Raw genomic sequence first — 23,397 nt, forward strand, 5'->3', positions numbered from 1 at the left:
TTTATGAAGGCTTGTGTAGCACCGTAACAAGTTCACCATATCAAAGTTATTTATCGATGAAGGGAAAAAGCTATTGCAAAATGTCAATAGCACTGAAATATTTGACTTTAAAACCATCCATCTGGATTTGTGTCTGAACGTTTAGCAATTTGACAAGCGCACAGCCGTAAAACAAATGTGAACCAGAAATGTGTTCAAATAGCACAGTACATAGTTTCTGGAGGGCAACCCGTTGGCATAGCAACTAACAATCTGACCATGTGTTGGTTATAACATTGATACTTTCAGGTTTTACTGTTGTGTATTAAGGGACACCTCAATTTGTTAACTGCTGCCAGTTCATTAGAGTTCTGACACTTTTTAAATGCCTTCGTGCTGTCAAACGACTTATTTAGACTTTTAAACCAGTAATTCAAACTTCTACTTTAGTTCCTTTACTGTCACTTGGTGACCGGTCAGAGTATCTAGAGCCAGCTAACAGAACGTTAGCGCTTTCACAATCACACAATATTAGGCCATCGTTTATTTCAGATAAAAACATGGTCACATGACTACAGTTTAATCTCATTTCAGTTAATGGCTTTATTCGGGTTGTAATGAAAGTGAGTTTCCTAGATACCAACATCAGGGAGCACATGAACAAATGAGCTCTGACCAACATACAAGATCAGGATGTCTTTAGAAAAATGTAGACAAAATAAATAGTGTCTCAGTTCAAGGAACCATTGGAAAAGAATTGCTTTGAATACACAAAAGGTCCTGCTCAAGGCCCAATAGGATCCCCTGTGCTCCTGGTCCATGTCATCTACAATGTGGGCCTGATCTAAGAAACACATTTGCAACAGGAGGAACAAGCGCTCTGTTCAAACAAAAGGAGTGACAACTTTGTTCCACAAGTTAGTTTAGAACCGGGACTAAAGTAGCAGAACAAGGAGTCAGCAGGTGGACTACTTCATGCTATCGGGTACTCGTTGAGGAGCAAGTGTTAGTCTGTTGGTTTGAATCCAGGTGCTAAAAGGGAATCCTGAAGAGCCGAGGTGTAATAAAATATTCAGACCTTATTGACCCCTTCACAAGAAGATGTCTGTAATCATCACTGTCTTGTGATGAGGTGGTGCACATTACCAAACATGATGAACAGTTAACCTGAGCCTCTCAAACCGTTATCATAGGGGACGGATATTCTGCTAATAAGTTGTATATCATTATTTAAGAAAGAATGAACTTGTGAAAAAGAGTGAAGGTCACTGCTCCGAGTCAGAAAATAGAGTGCAGTGTGTGTCCGTGTGTGTGTCCTGTTCGGGTTGCACTGGCCGGCTTCAGGGATCCACAAAGGACACGGCGATGTAGCGCACGCCGGCGGTGGTGGGCAGGCCTTCGTGGTAGTGGGTGAGGCGGCCCGGGTGCAGAAGGGTCCATCCTTTACGAGGAGCGTCAACGGAGCAGTCGTAGCGGAGGAACCGGCATCCACCTCCCTGCAGGCGGAGCACGACACACATCACCACCCGACTTCTAATAATCAATGAGCACCTGCTATTAGAAATCCAGATCCACATTGAGTATATATCTATAAACTTTTATGGACACTTATTAAATGCATATACCTCCAAACAGTCAATCTGACCATTACTGCTTTAAAAAGTATCTATAGGTTAAATATTGTACTTCATAACTGTTTGGTTCAAGCCTCATAAAGCCTTGTTGTATGATATATTTATATCATCATACATAAAGGATAGAAGCTGTATGGACTAACGGCTGACTCGTTGTTTTGTATATTGAAGGGAAACAACATGGATGCAAACACATAAACAAGGCTTCAGCTTCATGCAAAGAAGACACTCACACATATAGAAATTACACAAATGGACAGTTTGAAACATCAAGGATGAAGATGTTCATGCCAGAAATATGATGGCATTCCATTTTCAATGATGAGATTTGAGCCCCATGCTTCATATAACCCACCCCTCTGGATTGTTCGGGCTGCTCTGTTCTTTCTCTCCACTCTTTTCATGAGTAAAACGATCATTCAGATGATCATATTCATTGCTCCCTTCTATATTACATTACCAGCATTCACTGCGTTTTGACTGAGACACACATGATTCATAACCGTCCCATTTTGATATTCAAATACAACTATTATAAAAAGTATCATAAGTGCAACTGACTAAAGAATGCTGTGCTGCATTATTACAAAGCAACGTCTTTATTAATAAACTATTTGAGTGGTTGAAATGTCCAAGTTGATGGTTTATATTCTAGCTTTTTAAATATACAAAATGGTGTCCCACAAGGGTTCATACTGGGTCCTATATCATTTACAATGAATATGAAATAATTTGTATGTTATAGACTACAATTATTTAGCTGTAGGCAAAAAAGATTATATAATTGCCGTTTTTTTCAGCAATTGATTATGCTGATAATCCATCCATGCAGGTTCATATGAAAATGTTTAAATCAGTGTATCATGTGATCTGATTCAGAGTTGCACACATGAAGAGAGTTTGTATGAAAAATAGCTTTGTTGTCTTCTTAAAACTTTGGTCATGTGTTCTTCACATGTTACACAAAGCCTTATTAAGTTATGTTCGGCATTCCTCAAACCGGCTCTGGTGAAAGTGCTTTTCACATTTTTGGACCTTCAGTAATAACAGAGATGAATAACCTTTGAAGATTAAAAACCTTTTGGCCACTGAATGTTTTTCTGTTGTTTAACTTATTGTTCTTTCTTCTAAATCTGTACTTTAATGTGGCGCTTGTGAGAAACGTGGCCAGAACGCCATCGTAAAAGATTTAAAATGTCAACGGAATTATCCTGAGAAAGGAAGGAACAGCTCAAATTGTTTTGTAAATTACTTTCATATCCTGTTTGTACCAACTGACATAATTCCCATTTCAGGGGGCAAGGTTGCCAGGTGCTGCCTCCCACGTGCCGTTCTTTTAGGATGTCTACCAACCCCTAAACACACTCACCTGGTAGTCACGGCCCACTTGATTGAGAGCAACGTTTATAGTGAACGTGGAGGCGTCGTGGTGCGGCCTCAAAGACGGCTGCTCATCTGGCTTATATCTAACTACAAAGGCCAACTCAAACTGAGCCTGCAAACACAGACAGAAAGGAGTCATGCAAGCAGACGGTGGGAGGACACGTGTGCGCCGCTCGCAGCTCAACAGAGACTAGCATCAGCTTCCCGGTCCAGCATTCACTTCCGGAGATGGAGAGGAGAAGCAGAGAGAGAGGTGGAGATCATCATCCTATCCCGTAGCCTCCATTACCTGCTGGCTCCTCCCCATTTACCTGGTAGTCAACACCTTTGCTGTTGAGAGCTACGTTAATAGTGAACGTGGAGGCGTCATGGTGAGGCACGAGCAGGGGCTGCTCGTCCGGTTTGTACCTCACCACGAAGTTCAAGGGAGTGGAGCACTGAAGAGAGAAGACATGTTAGACAGCAGCAGCACAGGAGCCAGTGAGAGCTGTATTATATAGAAAGATTTTGAGCACAACAATAACAAGAGTCACTGTTCATTCACTCAATGACCCCGTTATGATTCACTCCATCTACAAGTGATAGAGCACGTCATAAGTCAGAAAAGCTGGTTCTCTCTTTCACTTTATTTTTTTTTTTTAGATATAAAAGATATATATATTCAATATTTAAAAAAAAAAAAAAAAAAAAAAATATATATATATATATATATATATATATATATATTATTTTTTGGGGATTGGGTTCAGACTCAAACCAACTGATCGATCACGTATTGTATGTATCACAGGCTGACATCTTACACCAAAGAGCTCCATTGTAGTCCACAAACATGATCCTTCATTACATCACACACACGGTATAGTCCTCTCACTTTGCTACACTACTGGACTGAAAGGTGCACTCTGGGAAATGCAGTACAATATCTACATTAACTAACTGCAGACAAAGAAGGAGAAGTCACATGTTAGTTTACAGCCAACTTCATCATTTCAGGAACAGAATGTCTTCTTAATGCTGATCGATTGAAGAGAATCTAGTTATGTTATGATGAGACATGGAGTATGTATACATATATAGTGTTGAACATAATCTAGTTATGTTATGATGAGACATGGAGTATGTATACATATATAGTGTTGAACATAATCTAGTTATGTTATGATGAGACATGGAGTATGTATACATATATAGTGTTGAACATAATCTAGTTATGTTATGATGAGACATGGAGTTCCTCTGCTCACGGCTCACCTTGGTGTAGTAACCAGGGTACATCTTCTCTGTTATCGGTGCTATATACTCCAGGAGGAACTTCTGCCATTCCTTTTCAAAGTTGATCTGGTTCATGTGGATATCGATGGTGGGGACGTTCTCGTAGCCTCCTTGGATTCTGGCATCCTGACAGACCAAAAGAGAAAACACCAACAAGACTTGAGATAGTCGGTGCAAAATACAGCAGATGCCAGATAAGATATAAGATGTCATAAGATGACTGACAAAGAAGCAATGATGAGATGTGATTGTGCATGAAAATTATTTATTGTTATTACTAACGATGAGACATATTCATCTAGAATCTTAAGACCCAAACAAAGACATATAATAATGTACCGTAGTATTTCCTCCTGACCACCTCCCAAAATGTTCCATTTCTTCAACAATGTGGTCACAAGCAACATCAGAGAAGATTGGGAACCAGTAGACATCAGGACAAGGCTGGAGACAGAGGACACGGTCCAGTTACATATCCATACCACACTATCACACTTCATATACACTGGACTTCTCGCAACATACACACACAGAAATAGACAATAAACAAGGACAACCAAGGAGGACATTTAACCACTATGTTCATATTTATACATAGGTCAATGTTTATGCCTGCAACTCATGTTTCATCATGTCAACTCACAGTTTCAATCAGCTTATCTTTCATGATGAGAGTATAGTTCTCATGAATGTAGCGCTTCTGCCAGTCCTGAAGGAAACACACAATCACACACACAGTCAGCGATGGCTTCACGGGGCTGTACTGGTTTCACAGTCACTGGTACCTGTTCCTGCTGACACTGCACCAGTTAGTGTTCAGCCTCCTGCTGGTGGTGCTGCCACTACTACAAGTACAACTGTGGCTGAAAGTAGATTCTAGGGCTTGTTTGTAAGTAAGTTAAATAAAATAAAGAGCCATGCATAAACATTCAGAATAATAATGCTAAGACATGGATGAAAACATCCAACTGATGGCATGGTGAAGGATTGACAATGAGCACAATCACACACACACACATGTACGTGTATACAAATAATTCTGGAGATCAAATTATCTGATCTAAATATAAGATATATATATATATATATATATATAAGATATATATATATATATATATATATATATATATATATATACATACACACACACACACACACACACACACACACACACACACACTTTTTTCACTTATATTTAGATCAGACATATAATTTGATCACCAGAATTATTTGTATACATGCCTCTCAGGACTTCAGTAGATATTGTCAACATAACTTTAGGGAAACATTGTACTCAAGTTTCCATTTGTGCATTCATCAGTATATTGAAGTCCGCTATTAAGTGTTGGGCATTGGGGGTAGACATCATTGTAGCCCTTATTTTAATTCAGTGTCGTCAACTCTGAAGAATACAACTTAAAGTTCTTTAGCATATTTCCTGCCAGTGAGATAACCACCAACCAACGACAAGGGGCTCCCTCCTGCCTCCCACACAGACCCTGTCCCACTGCTCCTGCCTCCCACACAGACCCTGTCCCACTCCTCCTGCCTCCCACACAGACCCTGTCCCACTCCTCCTGCCTCCCACACAGACCCTGTCCCACTGCTCCTGCCTCCCACACAGACCCTGTCCCACTCCTCCTGCCTCCCACACAGACCCTGTCCCACTCCTCCTGCCTCCCACACAGACCCTGTCCCACTGCTCCTGCCTCCCACACAGACCCTGTCCCACTCCTCCTGCCTCCCACACAGACCCTGTCCCACTCCTCCTGCCTCCCACACAGACCCTGTCCCACTGCTCCTGCCTCCCACACAGACCCTGTCCCACTGCTCCTGCCTCCCACACAGACCCTGTCCCACTCCTCCTGCCTCCCACACAGACCCTGTCCCACTGCTCCTGCCTCCCACACAGACCCTGTCCCACTCCTCCTGCCTCCCACACAGACCCTGTCCCACTCCTCCTGCCTCCCACACAGACCCTGTCCCACTGCTCCTGCCTCCCACACAGACCCTGTCCCACTGCTCCTGCCTCCCACACAGACCCTGTCCCACTCCTCCTGCCTCCCACACAGACCCTGTCCCACTCCTCCTGCCTCCCACACAGACCCTGTCCCACTGCTCCTGCCTCCCACACAGACCCTGTCCCACTCCTCCTGCCTCCCACACAGACCCTGTCCCACTGCTCCTGCCTCCCATACAGACCCTGTCCCACTCCTCCTGCCTCCCACACAGACCCTGTCCCACTCCTCCTGCCTCCCACACAGACCCTGTCCCACTGCTCCTGCCTCCTGTAATTTGAGCAGGTCTTATTCTCACCACAGGGTTTTCAAAGATCTGCCACAGATCGTTATGAAGATGGCTCATCTGATAGTTCTCTGTGGACAGGATGCGACCGAAGGTTTGCATGTTGGTCACATACATGAAGACTTCCTGAAGGAAAGATTCACAACAGGTCAAGTACTCTCAGGTACAATTTTACACATGCAGTTATAAACTTTGAGTTTTTCCTGATCCAATGTGAGGTCAAAAGGTCAGGGATGTCGTACGTGTACAGATTGTAAAGCCCTCTGAAATTTGAAATTTGTGAATTTGGGCTATACAAAATAAACTGAATTGAATAAACATAGTTTTTGTATTAATTAAAGAGCAAATAGATGATGACAAACATCAGCAGCCCTGGTGTTTCCTCTGACTGACCTTGCTGCGGACGTTGTGGCAGTAAGCCATGTCAGGGTCTAAGAGGGTTGAGGTGAACAGCTCGTAGTCCGAGAGCTCTGCCCGAAGGAGGCTGGCCTTCACCAGGAACACGCTGGATACATACGGGACGTTCCACACACCCCTAAAACAAGACCCACACCAACACCAGGACCTCACGTCAGGAGCAGGTGGTGTTAAAACACCCTAAATTAGAATTTCTCTCTCACCAACGGCCAGTGAAAAGAAGTAATAAGATGATATAAGTGTGATATTTCCCACACGTATTGAAAACACACTGCACATCTACATCTACATCTGCAGAGCTCTGTAAAGTTCTGTGTCTCTTCGGTCAATAAAAGGGTCAGTCACAGACCCCCCCCCCCCCCCCCCCCCCGAAATCTTAAAATGGACTTACACCCTGCGACCTTGAACTATGTCCACGTAGTCCTCGGACCGGGCGTAGTAGCCGTCTGCACTCAGGGCGCCCCAGAAGTTGCTCCACAGTCGACCGACACGAGTTATCATCGGTGCCACGATCGGACTGGTGAACAATCAAAGCAGTGTTACTGTGTGTCGTCATCTGGCTAAAACTGTAGTAAACTGCTAATAAATGAGTGACATCAGCTACATTCATGATAAGGATTACATATTGTTAAATATACTTGCAGGTTTTGTTGAATGAGAATTTGAAGTGTGTTCTCGTTCTCCAGGACCACGTCGATGTCCAAGAGGAAGAAATAGTCACAGTGCTTGTCCTTCCGGCACATATCGCTGAAAGAGAGGGAAGCCAGTATGTCGTGTGAGAGTAAGGAGCAGCAAGGCACTCTGGGTAATCATATGATCTGACTTCTGTTGGCCAGAGTCTGATCAGTGGGCAGTAGATGATGAGATGGACTCTGCAGGGGGATCAAAGACTCTGTTTAACCTTTTCTTGTGCTTAGACGTCTGAACCATCTGTGGCATCTGTTCAATAAATGCTGAAAGACATTTCAGTGTTTCACATCACGTTTGTTTCTCTAAAGGAGATTAAAAAGGTGGATTTCCACCATGGTCACAAGTCAAAAGCACCTGATAGTTTTAATACAGTCCAACTGAGATTTTTGCTAAGAAATCAGAGTATGCAGTGTTTGTTTACTTATTTTTGTTACATTTCTATGTAATTATTCTCCAGTAAATGTGTGGTGGGCAAAAACAACAATGTGTTATATCACTTTAATTCCAGTAGCCTGAAAAGAGAAGAATACAAATGGCGATAGCCATCTTCTGTATGAACGTTTGTATCTCAGAACCCTTCGCGGAGAAGCCTCACGGGTTAAGGGAGTATACTTCTGGGTTCTGGTGCAGCGAGCAGATATCTGGGCCAAGAGTTGAGAGACAATGTGTGCGACCGGATTGTTTATGCATATTTCTGTTCATAGAGATGAATAAAAAGCTTAATAAAACTTGCACGCTTCTGGGACCAAAATCCTGTTCTGTTGCCTTCAGATCTGTTTATAAAGAATATAAACAATGGGACACGAGCTGTCAGTCAAACGTGTGTTGTGTGTTTTGATTACAGACATATACCCATAGCCAATATTAACATTATCATTTATATTTCCTTTAACAAAAAGGGAGTTCTGACTTTAAAGATCTCCTCCAGACACGTTGTGTGAAAAACACTTCAAATTCTTAAAATGACATCTGCTCCTTCTCCCTCATTGAAATATTCAGGATCTATGAATGTGTAATCAAATGTAATATAATAATAAGAATGAATTTTGGGAAGTGTCCCAGAGCCGACCGCTGGTCACTCACACGCCCAGGTTGCGGGAAGCAGGTGGGTCCATCTCCTCTTCAGGGCCGACCAGCTTGACTTCCTGATAGAGGCTTCCATGATCCTTCAGAAAAGAGCTGATCTGACCCTCATGATGAGCTTCCTGGAGGGGAGGAGCAATACACACAGAGAGGGAAGTAAGAGCTCGAGTTACGACAGAATAAATATGTATACAACCAGTGCATATTTAGATACATAAGTCAACTCCTTTCAAGGGTGTAATATAAAGAGGCTTTTATTTTGGTGACAAGCTCTTGAATGTTTCATGTTTAATGTAGCATAATGAATAGTGTGTGTGTGTGTGTGTGTATATATTTCAAAGTGTACTTCAAAGTCTTCTTAGCTTATAAGAAGACAAGATGAGGGACACTTTAAAGTGCATCTTAAACTTGATGTATCCAATGTTCTCCTGTTACCTGGTTGGAGATGAAGAGTTTGAGTCTGTGTTTGGGATACTGGAGCTTCAGGAGGCGTTCAAAGAACACGCCCACAAACGGGGTGGGCTGCTGGATGAAGATGCCGATGGCCACCAGTGGGTATTCACTCTCCTGTTGGGAAAGAAAATAGGAAGTTCTAGGAGAGTTCGTCTCATTACTTCTAGTTGTCATCAAACGCCTAAACAGGTCAAATGATTCTCGATATTGATTAAATGAAGAGGAGATGTGATCCCCATACGCCCGTGAGCTGACCTCAAGAGCTGCGAGTGGGTGGAGGTCCTTGTGACACACGGTGCATCCCATCTCAAAGGTCCACGTGTTGGGGATGTAGTTACCCAGGTAGTTGATCTGGAGCTGGAAGACAAATAAGTGTTCTCGTAGGTTATCACATCTCAAACTAATATACTTCAGTCTTCAGTTGTGGAATAACTGGATTATTGGGAAGAAGATTAAAAGAAGGACCAGAGTTGCTCCTGTGGCCTCTGACCCTCTGGGTGGGCGGGTCTACATGTATGATGGACCACTACATCACACAATGGACAGCGTTTTCTTGCTCATTAGCTATCCAAACGGTGTCCTACAAGACTAGAAAGATAATGTGGGTTGTAGTTCAAAGTTTTTAATTCCATTATCTTATGGGCTATATACAAAGAACATCTCGGTCTACATAGAAGGAGATGTCAGTCAGGCTGGAACATGCATATACAAGGGGCGTTCTTCTCATGCGTAAGTATGAAGTCAAAGCTATCATATGACACCAGTAATAAAGCGGGGTTAACACATTTCATCCCTGGGAGTTCATTCTTTCTTCTCTGAAGCTCGTTGTCCTCAGTGTCTCATTCTGCTGCTCGGTGACAATGTATTTTCTAGTTTGATTCATAATGAGGAAATAAAGTGTTGTCGGTTTCATGATGCTCAGCTTCATACGGCTGCTGCGTGTCGCATGTGACCGGTAAAAGCGCTGTGATTGGTCAGTACCTTGGTTGGTCCGTTCCCATGGATGACGACAGGCAGCGTATCGTACAGCACATTTCTAGCTCGGACCCGTCCGTCCTCAAACTTCAGCACCACCTCGTCTACACACACACACACACACACACACGCACACGCACACGCACACGCACACGCACACGCACACGCACACAATTCATTTGAAAAAGATATAAAGATAAGGAAAACATTACTTCAGTAGATCTTATTTTCTGTAATAATCCCAAATCCAATGGAATAACAATATGTTTAGGCAAAGAAAATGTCCCATAGTCTGGTTTGGTTCTCACTCAGTACCAAACTTTATTAGTAGTTTCCAGTGATAGACACTAGACAACATCATCTCAAAATGTATAACATTTGGCCAGTTATTGCATAATGCAGAGTTATTACATACAGTAGTGTGTTGTTCCAAGTTCTGTCAATCAGGGTTATGTTATGTAAATTATTCATGATTCATGTGTGTTTGTGATTGTGTATTTGGTCAAGTGGAGCACAACAATATATTTTACAAGCTTCAATAGTACTGCCACTATCAATATTTAACACAATGTTTTGAATCATAGATATTTCTGTTTGTGTAAAATGGATCTTGTTTGGTCTCTTACACGTGAAAGAGACCATAGGTAATAGGAGGGAGGGGTTAAGGGAGCAGACGGCCCTCAAGGAGTTCATTCAAGCTCCTAGACTTGGTGTCACATCCGTCTCTCACTGAACTAACACATTCCTTCCTGTGCCTCAGAACACATAAACGTTCATGTCTGAACCTGCAGCCCTGAGGAACGCACTGCAGTGTTAACCCCTCAGCTCTGGAACCTGTGAGGGGGCGAAGTGTCAGCATTACATCTCAGATTATACAGCAGACAGAGGAAGAAACCTGAGCCTGAGAGGAAGTGGACCTCTGGTTGCCAACAGGGCACTGATGAACACTCACAAGGCATTTAAGAATAGACTTAAGACTTTCCTGTTTAATAGTGCTTATAGTTAGGGCTGAATCAGGTTTGCCCTGGTCCAGCCCCTTGATATGCTGCTATAGGCTTATAGGCTGCTGGGGGATGTTTTAGGATACACTGAGCACCTATCTCCTCTTCTCTCTCTCCTTATGGATGAATTTACATCTCTCCATTGCACCTTATTAACTCTGCTTCCTCCCCGGAGTCGTTGTGACTTCACGTCTCATAGGGTCCATTGGACCTGGAGGTGTCTGATGCTGGTGAGCCGGTCTCGCGTTGGCCCTGCTGATGCCCCGCCCCCCCTCCTATCTACCTCCTTCTGTTTCATGGATTGGAGTTCCATTCATACATTGTCATATTCATGTAATGTGTTTATGTAACTCTGTTCATCTGGTCACATGACATCTATTCATCTGTCCATCCGGGGAGAGGGATCCTCCTCTGTTGCTCTCCTGAAGGTTTCTTCCCTTTTTTCCCTGTCAAAGGTTATTTTTGGGGAGTTTTTCCTGATCCGATGTGAGGTCAAAGGTCAGGGATGTCGTATGTGTACAGATTGTAAAGCCCTCTGAGGATCATTTGTAATTTGTAATATTGGGCTATACAAAATAAACTGAATTGAATTGAATGGGGAGATAATCCTAAAGTCACTCGAGTGACTTTAAAGAGTTGTCTCGCTTGATGTCATGTAGAAGTGAAGAATAGAGCTTGATTTAAAAAAAAAATGTATTCCTCCGATTTCCTTATTTAAGATGTTCACTAAAAACACATGTAATGCAATCAAAATAATTGCTTCTTTAAATACAAACGAAAACATGTTTTTTTTAGTTTAAGATGGTTATACACTAATCTCAGTTATACATATTTCTGCCAATAAATCTCGTAAATCCTACACACTGGTCCTTCAACCTAACGTCACCGTAGCACTTACCGAGGGCTCCATGGAGGTTCTGAAACAATCTGCATTTGCTGTCCAGAGTGATATTTGTGGATTTCTGAAACATGAACACACATTGTTTTCACAAATTCCCAAATTAAAGCCAGTATTAAAAAAGTCATCTCAAATACAGCTGCATGTTTTTTCAATTTCAATTAAATTCAATTCAGTTTATTTTGTATAGCCCAATATCACAAATTACAAATTTGCCTCAGAGGGCTTTACAATCTGTACACATACGACATCCCTGTCCCAGGACCTCACATCGTTTTGTGGCTCAATCAAATAATAAATATAAGCATATTGCCCTAATATTATCAGTACTACAGAGTCATGGCATACTCTTGTTAACACTTACAATCACTTCTGTGCTGCTGTTTATTTTGTGTACTGTACATTACCATCATTAAACACAACACTTCCTGCAGATGTTTCAGATTAAAAGACTAACAGGAACAGGCGTGATTAGCTGAGCCACTGGAAGGCTTTTAATGGCAAACATTTCTGCAGAAAGTGCTGAGTCTCACTAACAGCGCACAAAGAAAATTGCCACATGGAACTATCTGAGCATATTCGTGAATATGTGCTTTGGAAATGTACTTTGTACTAAACTCATCAAATCAGATAAACATGGAAGTGTTGAGTTTGCATCAACAGCAAATGAGAACAGGAGCAGATTAGAAAAGAGGCTTCTGACTAAAATATGATCAAATAAATAGGGAACAGGGAAATAAAAGCCTGTCAGTCTCAAATAAAAGCTGTTACAAAATAAATGATCACAGATGAATTATATGCCAAAGTTAAAAGAAAGCTATTATTAGTGTTCTTAGTAGTAGGTCTAGTATGTATTGTACTCAATGTGACTTTGGCATGGAATAAATGAAAATACAGATCCATAAAATAAATGCTGACATGTAACACATCTTACCCTTTTAACTGGATCAATGTAAATCTTTGTGAAGAACAGCTGGTCACTGTCATTGTCTTCACCCGTCCAGTCAGAAACCATTTCTTTGATGTTGGGAAGGTAGCCAATGAAACCTGAGGAGAAGAAACATATTTTCATTTCCATATCCATGTACCGGTATATAAACGCTGTCATATTGTGCATATTGTATTCAGATACAGTCAAGTCAACTTGTTGCATTTGCCATAACAACGACTGCCAGGTTCAGTTTTTATGGCCTCAGCACAGCGCTGACTAAAGACTAAAGACCTGCTGTTTCTGGCCATGCTACTTCCTGGGCTAAAAGTCTACAGTCACACCAGCAGCTGGTGGACATTAGAGTGTTGGGAGATTTGTGTGAGCATAGGGTCATCATGTGAAGTCACTTATGCCAGATATGAACTAGCGAAACATGTTGGCTACACACTGTTGTTTTATTTTAACATCATCAGTGCTTTCATCAATATCTGGACTGATATTCTAGATATCTCAAATTACTTGAAATTAAAACTGGGAGGCCGACGTGGAATTGTTTTTCCATTTGACAGCTTATAATTGTGGACTGAAGAATAAGATATGAATGTTGCATAAGTTTCTGAAAGCTCAGCGTTATATGTTTACTTGTAAACACACAATATTCTCTTTTTACTCAGTGTTACTGAATTAACTCTTAATGTCTGAATTCTCACACATATGTTGAAGGGAACATTTACAAAGCTACCAATGCCACCGCAGGAAACCTTACCCAACCTGCAATGGAACGAATCCAGTGGGTCAAAATGAGCAACAAGGAGCGGTCCAGATTTGAAAGAAAGTGGGCTGCCAACACCACCGTACAACCCTCAGTACAAGACACAATGTGAACCTCTTGCACTGTGAGACAAGGCCTTGGGACATCTCATTGCCTCTTGACAGAGGAGCAATAGAAAGCATCCTGGCTGCACACATTAAAACTGACTTGTGATGTTCACGGTCCAGGACAGGAGGGCTCTACAGCAGTGATCCAAACCACCCGGAGCATCACTGGTACCATCTACTGATCATCAGGGCTGTTGGTGAGAGGAGGAGCCTGAGAAGAGCTCAAGGATATTAAAAGACTAAACCCACCCAGCTACAACCTGTTCACCTGCTGCTGTCTGGAGAGAGATACAGAAGTATCAGCTGATGATCCACCAGACCTCAGAACAGCTGCTTTCCTCAGCTGGGACTCTTTAATTCATCCTACCTCTTATTTTCTATGCATCTTATTTTGTAGCTACATTTGACTACTAGCTGCATTTTGTTGAACAATGACAATAAAATGAACCTTGTAAGGACGCAGGGTCAAAACACCACCTGATGATCACCTATTCCTGGTCAAAGCTACTACTAGACTAGCTGGGACTAGACTAGTATGAAGGCATCCTTCCATCCATCCATCCATCCATTTTCAATACCGCTTATCCTCATTAGGGTCGCGGGGGCGCTGGAGCCTATCCCAGCTGACATAGGGCGAAGGCAGGGGACACCCTGGACAGGCCGCCAGTCCATCGAGGGCACATGTAAGGACATACAACCATTCACACCTATGGGCAATTTAGAGATCAATGAACCTGCAGCATGTCTTTGGACTGTGGGAGGAAGCCGGAGAGCCCGGAGAGAACCCACGCTGCCACGGGGAGAACATGCAAACTCCACACAGAAGGACCGCTCCGACCGGGAATTGAACCCGCGGCCCTCTTGCTGTGAGGCGACAGTGCTAGCCACTACACCACCGTGCAGCCCAATGAAGGCATCCTATACATGTATAAACATTCTGTGCTACAACTAGTGGTTAAAATCTCCACAGGTTACCTTTCAGTAAATCAAGTATCTGGGGTTGGACATTTCCAGGCAGTGGTGCACTGTCAATGAGCCTTATTGTTTCAGCAGGATCCAGTGCATCTGTACCCTAATGTCACACCAGAGCTACCCATGTCCCTCTTTAGTCAGCCCCATGTCCTCCAACCACTCCCGTGGTCAGGCAGTCTCTGCAGTGCCCCTCTTTACAGGTCAAGCTGGTTGTGTGGCTCACAAAAACATACATCATTGCACTTTTGGCAATTATTTTTAATCTGCACCAACAAAAACATCAAACCAGATATTTGATTTATAGAGCGTTACACTAGTACGTCGAGGCTCTAAGGACAGAGGGTGTTTAATGCCGGCTGTACTGACTGTAAAGCCCCTTGAGGCAGATTTGTGATGTGATATTTGGCTACATAAATACAATTGGCTTGATGCTGTGAGTAAGCACCTGCTGATAGGACTAATGCAAAAAGTGACATGGTCTGAAACACAAATTTCATCACAATGTCAGAGCCATGTGGGACTTACCTCCTGAGCCTAGGAACCTGTTGCCCTCGACGACGTGGGGGTGCTTGTCCTCTAGGTGTCTGTCGGGCCAGATCAGGCTCTCAGAGGAGAACACCACCTTGTGTCTGGCCTGCTGGAACTTCTTGAGCAGCTCTTTGGGGCCCGAGGCGAAAACCACATCATAGCTGTGTGAAACAGGGAGTGAAAATAGAAAACTTGACTGCGCCGCGTGGTTCAGCAGTGTGTGACACCAGTGGCATAGTTCAAACAAATGAAGGGGTTGCCTTTAAAAGAAGTTGCCTGTGTTTGTGTATACCGGAGTTTGAACAAAACCTTTGTGTTGTAGGAAGCACATCAGTTGGTTTGCATGTTTCAGCCTTTTTACAGCAGTACCCATGTACTATTACAATTACTGTACTTTTAAGGCTGAATTACAGATATAGTTTAACAATTTGGGATCTTTACTGAAGCAGAAGCTTTAAGTAGCGGAGCTTCTCAACCACCGGTAACTGAGATGCTACTTTATTGAAAGGCGGAAAAACTGAACAACCATCACGTGATGACTGTTGCAAATAGGATTCTGCTGAGCTATTTAACTTGTATACAAACACACCTTTAAAAAAATCCTAGATTGCGCTGAAGAGTTTGAACCCTAAAGCTACACTGAAGACAGTCAGAAGCCGAACACCATGACATCATGAACTGTGATGAGATGGCTGACTGGTGTGTGCACTTCCTGCTGCTGAAACTAAGCAGCACCTACGTGTCAAAAGCAAGACAAAGCTTTCCAAAGTAGTCAAACTGGGTAGTGCAATTACAGGCTGCAAACAAACCGCTGTCCTTTCACCATGCGGCAAAGCAATCCAAGTGGAACAATGTTAAAACGGTCACAGCCATCCCTTGAAACCCTACTTTACTCTACGGCCATTAGGCTAAAAGGTACAGACTCCCCTGTGAAAAGAAAACAATCTTTAAAAATGATTTTTGTTCTCTCTGTTAACAGATGATATCTGAATTAGTCACCACATCGATTACATGGTACTTTTTTTTAATGTAGCATATATTGTATTGTATTTTGTTTTATTGCGTCCTGTCTGGGTGTTATATGGTGTGTCTTTGCTAACAGGCCATGTACCACATTCCTTCAAAGTAGCTGTAATTAAACCTCTCCTGAAAAAGCCCACTCTTAATCCAGAGGTGTTGGCTAACTACAGACCGATCTCTAACCTTCCCTTCCTCTCTAAGATCCTTGAGAAAGTAGTCGCAAATAAGTTGTGTGACTTTCTACATAAGAATAGTTTATTTGAGGAGTTTCAGTCAGGATTTAGAAAACACCACAGCCCAGAGACAGCGCTGTCACCCCGCCTCTTTCGCGATGCCTCCTGCCTGGTGGACCGGCCTCCTACCGTGGCTCTGCTGATGCCTCTCCTCTCTTCCACCTTCCGTTTCATGGGTTTATGTAACTCTGTAACTCTGTTCATTCTGTCCACATGACATCTATTCATCTGTCCATCCGGGGAGAGGGATCCTCCTCTGTTGCTCTCCTGAAGGTTTCTTCCCTTTTTTCCCTGTGAAAGGTTTTTTCTGGGAGTTTTTCCTGATCCGATGTGAGGTCAAAGGTCAGGGATGTCGTATGTGTACTGATTGTAAAGCCGAGGATAATTAGTCATTTGTGATTTTGGACTATACAAAATAAACTGAATTGAACAGGAAGTAAAAATTGACCCAAACTGTTGGCGAGCAAGGCAATGACTTTGATATGTGCTAAAACAGAGTGTTTCAGACAGAGGGTCAACATTCAGAAAAAACAGTATGAGAAAAAAAAAGAGTTTTTTACCATTAAAGCATGTAAACATGTTCTAGTAGAAACCCAAAATACAAGTGTGAACCTAGAAATGAGCATATGTGTCTATAGAGCAGCAGGGTGTTACTCTGGCCATCAATTGGGTGACAAGTGGTGAGCAGAGTCGTCTTTCAATATGAGGCTCGGCGGTTTGATCCCCGGCTCCGCTAGCCCATGTCGATGTGGGCAATACTTAACCCCAAATTGCGCTCGTAGCTGTGCCGACGGTGTATGAATGTGTGTTAATGTTAGTTATTATAATTGGCAGGTGGCACCTTGCATGGTAGCCCCTCCCATGAGTGTATGAATGGGTGAATGATGTCATGTAGTGTTAAAGAGCTTTGAGTGGTCGGAACACTAGAAAAGCTCTGTACAGGTCCATTTACCATTCACATCTGACCTCTACCTGTCAATGAAAAGGATGATTTTGTCCCCGTCAGTCATCTCCTCCAGAGCTGCTTTAAGGAGTCGTACCTTCTGGCCTCCTCCTGGAGCTGACATGTAGTCGCCTGACTTCCATTTCTCACCCTCACCAAGAACCTTAAAACATCAACAAACATTTTTTTAGAGGGGCTTCCATAGACAGCCGGAAAGCAACCAGAGGTTCCTACCTTTACGGTGTAGTTCAAATGTTTAGCTGAGCGGAAGAAGCGCTTGAAGCCATCCGTCTCTTTGGTTGCAACAGTCACAACTAGAAGTTTCTCTGGAAGACATCAAAGAGGAATGAAGACATGATGATCATTTGGTTTTGCCTGAAGCAACACACACAGGAGACATTTACACAACGACGACACTAACACAAGGGACACACACTAACACAAGGGACACACTAACACAACGACACACACTAACACAACGACACACACTAACACAAGGGACACACACTAACACAACGACACACAATAACACAAGGGACACACAATAACACAAGGGACACACTAACACAACGACACACACTAACACAACGACACACACTAACACAACGACACACACTAACACAAGGGACACACTAACACAACGGACACACACTAACACAAGGACACACACTAACACAAGGACACACACTAACACAACGACACACACTAACACAAGGGACACACACTAACACAACGGACACACACCAACACAAGGACACACACCAACACAACGACACACACTAACACAACGACACACACTAACACAAGGGACACACTAACACAAGGGACACACACTAACACAAGGGACACACACTAACACAACGGACACACACTAACACAAGGGACACACTAACACAACGGACACACACTAACACAAGGGACACACACTAACACAACGACGACACTAACACAACGACGACACTAACACAAGGGACACACACTAACACAAGGGACACACACTAACACAAGGGACACACTAACACAACGACACACTACTAACACAACACACACACTAACACACACACTAACACAAGGGACACACACTAACACAACGACACACACTAACACAAGGGACACACACTAACACAACGACACACACTAACACAAGGGACACACACTAACACAACGACACACACTAACACAAGGGACACACTAACACAACGACATACTACTAACACAACGACACACTAACACAACGACACACTAACACAAGGGACACACACTAACACAAGGGACACACACTAACACAACGACACACACTAACACAAGGGACACACTAACACAACGACACACACTAACACAACGGACACACACTAACACAACGGACACACACTAACACAACGACACACACTAACACAACGACAACACTAACACAAGGGACACACACTAACACAACGGACACACACTAACACAACGGACACTACTAACACAACACACACACTAACACAACGGACACACACTAACACAAGGGACACACTAACACAACGGACACACACTAACACAAGGGACACACACTAACACAACGACGACACTAACACAAGGGACACACACTAACACAACGACGACACTAACACAAGGGACACACACTAACACAACGACACACACTAACACAAGGGACACACACTAACACAAGGGACACACACACTAACACAACGACACACACTAACACAAGGGACACACACTAACACAACGACACACACTAACACAAGGGACACACTAACACAACGACACACTAACACACACTAACACAAGGGACACACACTAACACAACGACACACACTAACACAACGACACACACTAACACAAGGGACACACTAACACAACGACACACACTAACACAACGACAACACTAACACAAGGGACACACACTAACACAACGGACACACACTAACACAACGGACACTACTAACACAACACACACACTAACACAACTTACACACACTAACACAACGACACACACTAACACAAGGGACACACTAACACAACGGACACACACTAACACAACGGGACACACTAACACAACGACACACACTAACACAACGGACACACACTAACACAACGACACACACTAACACAAGGGACACACACACTAACACAAGGGACACACTAACACAACGACACACACTAACACAAGGGACACACTAACACAACGGACACACACTAACACAAGGGACACACACTAACACAAGGGACACACACTAACACAAGGGACACACACTAACACAACGGACACACACTAACACAAGGGACACACTAACACAACGGACACACACTAACACAACGACGACACTAACACAAGGGACACACACTAACACAACACACACACTAACACAAGGGACACACACACTAACACAAGGGACACACACACTAACACAACGACACACACTAACACAACGACACACTAACACAACGACACACACTAACACAAGGGACACACACTAACACAACGGACACACACTAACACAACGGGGACACACTAACACAACGACACACACTAACACAACGACAACACTAACACAAGGGACACACACTAACACAACGGACACACACTAACACAACGGACACACACTAACACAACGACGACACTAACACAAGGGACACACACTAACACAACGACGACACTAACACAAGGGACACACACTAACACAACGACACACACTAACACAAGGGACACACACTAACACAAGGGACACACTAACACAACGACACACTACTAACACAACACACACACTAACACAAGGGACACACACACTAACACAAGGGACACACACTAACACAACGACACACACTAACACAAGGGACACACTAACACAACGACATACTACTAACACAACGACACACTAACACAACGACACACACTAACACAAGGGACACACACTAACACAACGGACACACACTAACACAAGGGACACACACTAACACAACGGACACACACTAACACAACGGGGACACACTAACACAACGACACACACTAACACAACGACAACACTAACACAAGGGACACACACTAACACAACGGACACACACTAACACAACGGACACTACTAACACAACTTACACACACTAACACAACGACACACGCTAACACAAGGGACACACACTAACACAACGGGACACACTAACACAACGACACACACTAACACAACGGACACACACACTAACACAAGGACACACACTAACACAACGACACACACTAACACAAGGGACACACACTAAAACAACGGACACACACTAACACAACGGACACACACTAACACAAGGACACACACTAACACAAGGACACACACTAACACAAGGGACACACACTAACACAAGGGACACACTAACACAATGACACACTACTAACACAACGGACACACACTAACACAAGGACACACACTAACACAAGGACACACACTAACACAAGGACACACACTAACACAAGGACACACACTAACACAAGGGACACACTAACACAACGACACACTACTAACACAACTGACACACACTAACACAAGGGACACACTAACACAACGGACACACACTAACACAACGGACACACACTAACACAACGGACACACACTAACACAACGGACACACACTAACACAAGGGACACACACTAACACAACGGGACACACTAACACAACGGACACACACTAACACAACGGACACACACTAACACAACGGACACACACTAACACAACGGACACACACTAACACAAGGGACACACACTAACACAACGGGACACACTAACACAACGACACACACTAACACAACGGACACACACTAACACAACGACACACACTAACACAAGGGACACACACACTAACACAAGGACACACACTAACACAACGACACACACTAACACAAGGGACACACACTAACACAACGGACACACACTAAAACAACGGACACACACTAACACAACGGACACACACTAACACAAGGACACACACTAACACAAGGACACACACTAACACAAGGACACACACTAACACAAGGACACACACTAACACAACGGACACACACTAACACAAGGACACACACTAACACAAGGACACACACTAACACACGGACACACACTAACACAACGGACACACACTAACACAAGGACACACACTAACACAAGGACACACACTAACACACGGACACACACTAACACAACGGACACACACTAACACAAGGACACACACTAACACAAGGGACACACTAACACAATGACACACTACTAACACAACGGACACACTACTAACACAACGGACACACTACTAACACAACGGACACACACTAACACAAGGACACACACTAACACAACGGACAAAGAATATAAACTAACACAACGGACACACACAGTTCCATCTTTCTAACGGACTCGCCTGTTATTATAGCTCACACATGACACACAGTGCTGCCGTCTTTTTGTCCCATAGTACCGGTCGGCTAGAGGAGGAGGCTCCCCAAACCCAGAGACCGGAGATGGGTCGGACCACACGCCGTTATTAGCCACGTTTCACACGGGGAAGCGCGGTAGCGGGGTTAGTACCGGGCAGCATTCCGGACTTACCTTCGGGGATTCGCTGCTCTTCACCGCTTGTCAGAGGGAAAAGTGACCAGACAAAGATCCCTGGAATCAACAGCAATAGTGAAAGTCTCATTTTGTTCAAGTTGAGCTGTTTGTCCTGAAGTAGAACCGAGCGGTACTTCTACAGCCGTGAAGGGGAAGAGAAGCTCGGCTGTGTAAACTTCTCCAGTGTGTGTCTCTCTCTCTCTCTCTATCTCTATCTCTGTCGCTCTCTCTCTCTCTCTGTGTCTCTGTGTCTCTCTCTCTCTCTCGCTCTCTCTCTCTCTCTCTCTCTCTCTCTCTATCTCTGTCGCTCTCTCTCTCTCTCTGTGTCTCTCTCTCTCTCTCCTCTCTTTCTGCCTGTCTCTCCTCCCCTCCCCCCAGGCCCCCCCCCCCCTTCTCCTGCCCCTCCTCTCTCTCCCCCTGTCTCTGTCTCTGTCTCTGTCTCTCTCTCCCTCCCCCCCAGTAACCCCTCTCTTTCTCCCTCCTCCCTCTCCCTCCTCCCTCTCCCTCCCCCCAGTTTCCCCTTTTCTCCCTCCCTCTCTCTACCCCCTCTCTCTCTCTCTCCCTGTCTCTCTCTCCCTCCCCCCCAGTTTCCCCTTTTCTCCCTCCCTCTCTCTACCCTCCCTCTCTCTACCCCCTCTCTCTCTCTCTCCCTGTCTCTCTCTCCCTCCCCCCCCCCCTTTCTATGGCCTCTCTCTCTTTCCACAGTAGACAGTGGGCTCATGTGTTTATCCATCCGCAACGCCCACTTCCAGAATGGGAAAAGAAGAAAAGTTGGAACCCAGCTGTTCCGTGGACATGCGCACTTGCACGTAGCCTGTATTTATGTTTTCATCCAGTCATTATAAGAGGTTGAAAAACAGTAAACCTTTGGGGAGCAACATTGTAACAAGAGGATATGTCTTCTATTTTCATTCATATCAACGAGGGTCGTTTTAACTGGGTGTACCTAATAAACTGGGACCGCTGAGTATCGCAGGTTGTTATGGTGAACTGTTTATCATTAAATGGCTTTCATGTGACTTCGAAATGTTCACAAAAATGTACATTTATTTAAAATACATTGGTATATGTGTTACTTGGTGGAACTAAAGGCGCAGTATAGTAATACTTAGTTATAGGGATGGAATTACTGGTCTCCATCAATGGAATAAACTAATGATAACAACTAACAAATTAATGATATTGTTTCAGTTCAAATATTGAATTAAATTA

The 23,397-nt window shown here is 43.7% G+C and overlaps 1 protein-coding gene across 7 annotated transcripts; it reads right to left on the minus strand.

The window, feature by feature from the left end:
• Nucleotides 1–557: 557 nt before the first annotated feature.
• plod1a (procollagen-lysine, 2-oxoglutarate 5-dioxygenase 1a) lies at nt 558–22,537 on the minus strand. 7 transcript variants are annotated; one of them, XM_034536738.1, is made up of 19 exons: nt 22,183–22,537; nt 17,833–17,924; nt 17,628–17,761; nt 15,400–15,563; nt 13,027–13,139; nt 12,093–12,156; nt 10,200–10,297; nt 9,474–9,575; nt 9,201–9,332; nt 8,766–8,887; nt 7,635–7,739; nt 7,384–7,509; nt 6,969–7,110; nt 6,588–6,701; nt 4,915–4,980; nt 4,611–4,715; nt 4,251–4,397; nt 2,983–3,108; nt 558–1,475 (listed from the first exon to the last, which is right to left on the minus strand). In XM_034536738.1, exons 1-19 carry the CDS (start codon nt 22,271–22,273, stop codon nt 1,320–1,322), a joined length of 2,199 nt encoding a protein of 732 aa, XP_034392629.1. In that variant the 5' UTR covers nt 22,274–22,537; the 3' UTR covers nt 558–1,319. The 7 variants fall into 7 exon arrangements, with proteins under 7 accessions (XP_034392629.1, XP_034392635.1, XP_034392634.1 ...); XM_034536744.1 differs by lacking the exon at nt 2,983–3,108 and having other exon boundaries at nt 22,183–22,443; XM_034536743.1 differs by lacking the exon at nt 558–1,475 and having other exon boundaries at nt 2,990–3,433; nt 22,183–22,443.
• Nucleotides 22,538–23,397: the final 860 nt, after the last annotated feature.

Source organism: Cyclopterus lumpus, chromosome 7 (genome assembly GCF_009769545.1).
Source record: "Cyclopterus lumpus isolate fCycLum1 chromosome 7, fCycLum1.pri, whole genome shotgun sequence".
Lineage (NCBI taxonomy): Eukaryota > Metazoa > Chordata > Actinopteri > Perciformes > Cyclopteridae > Cyclopterus > Cyclopterus lumpus.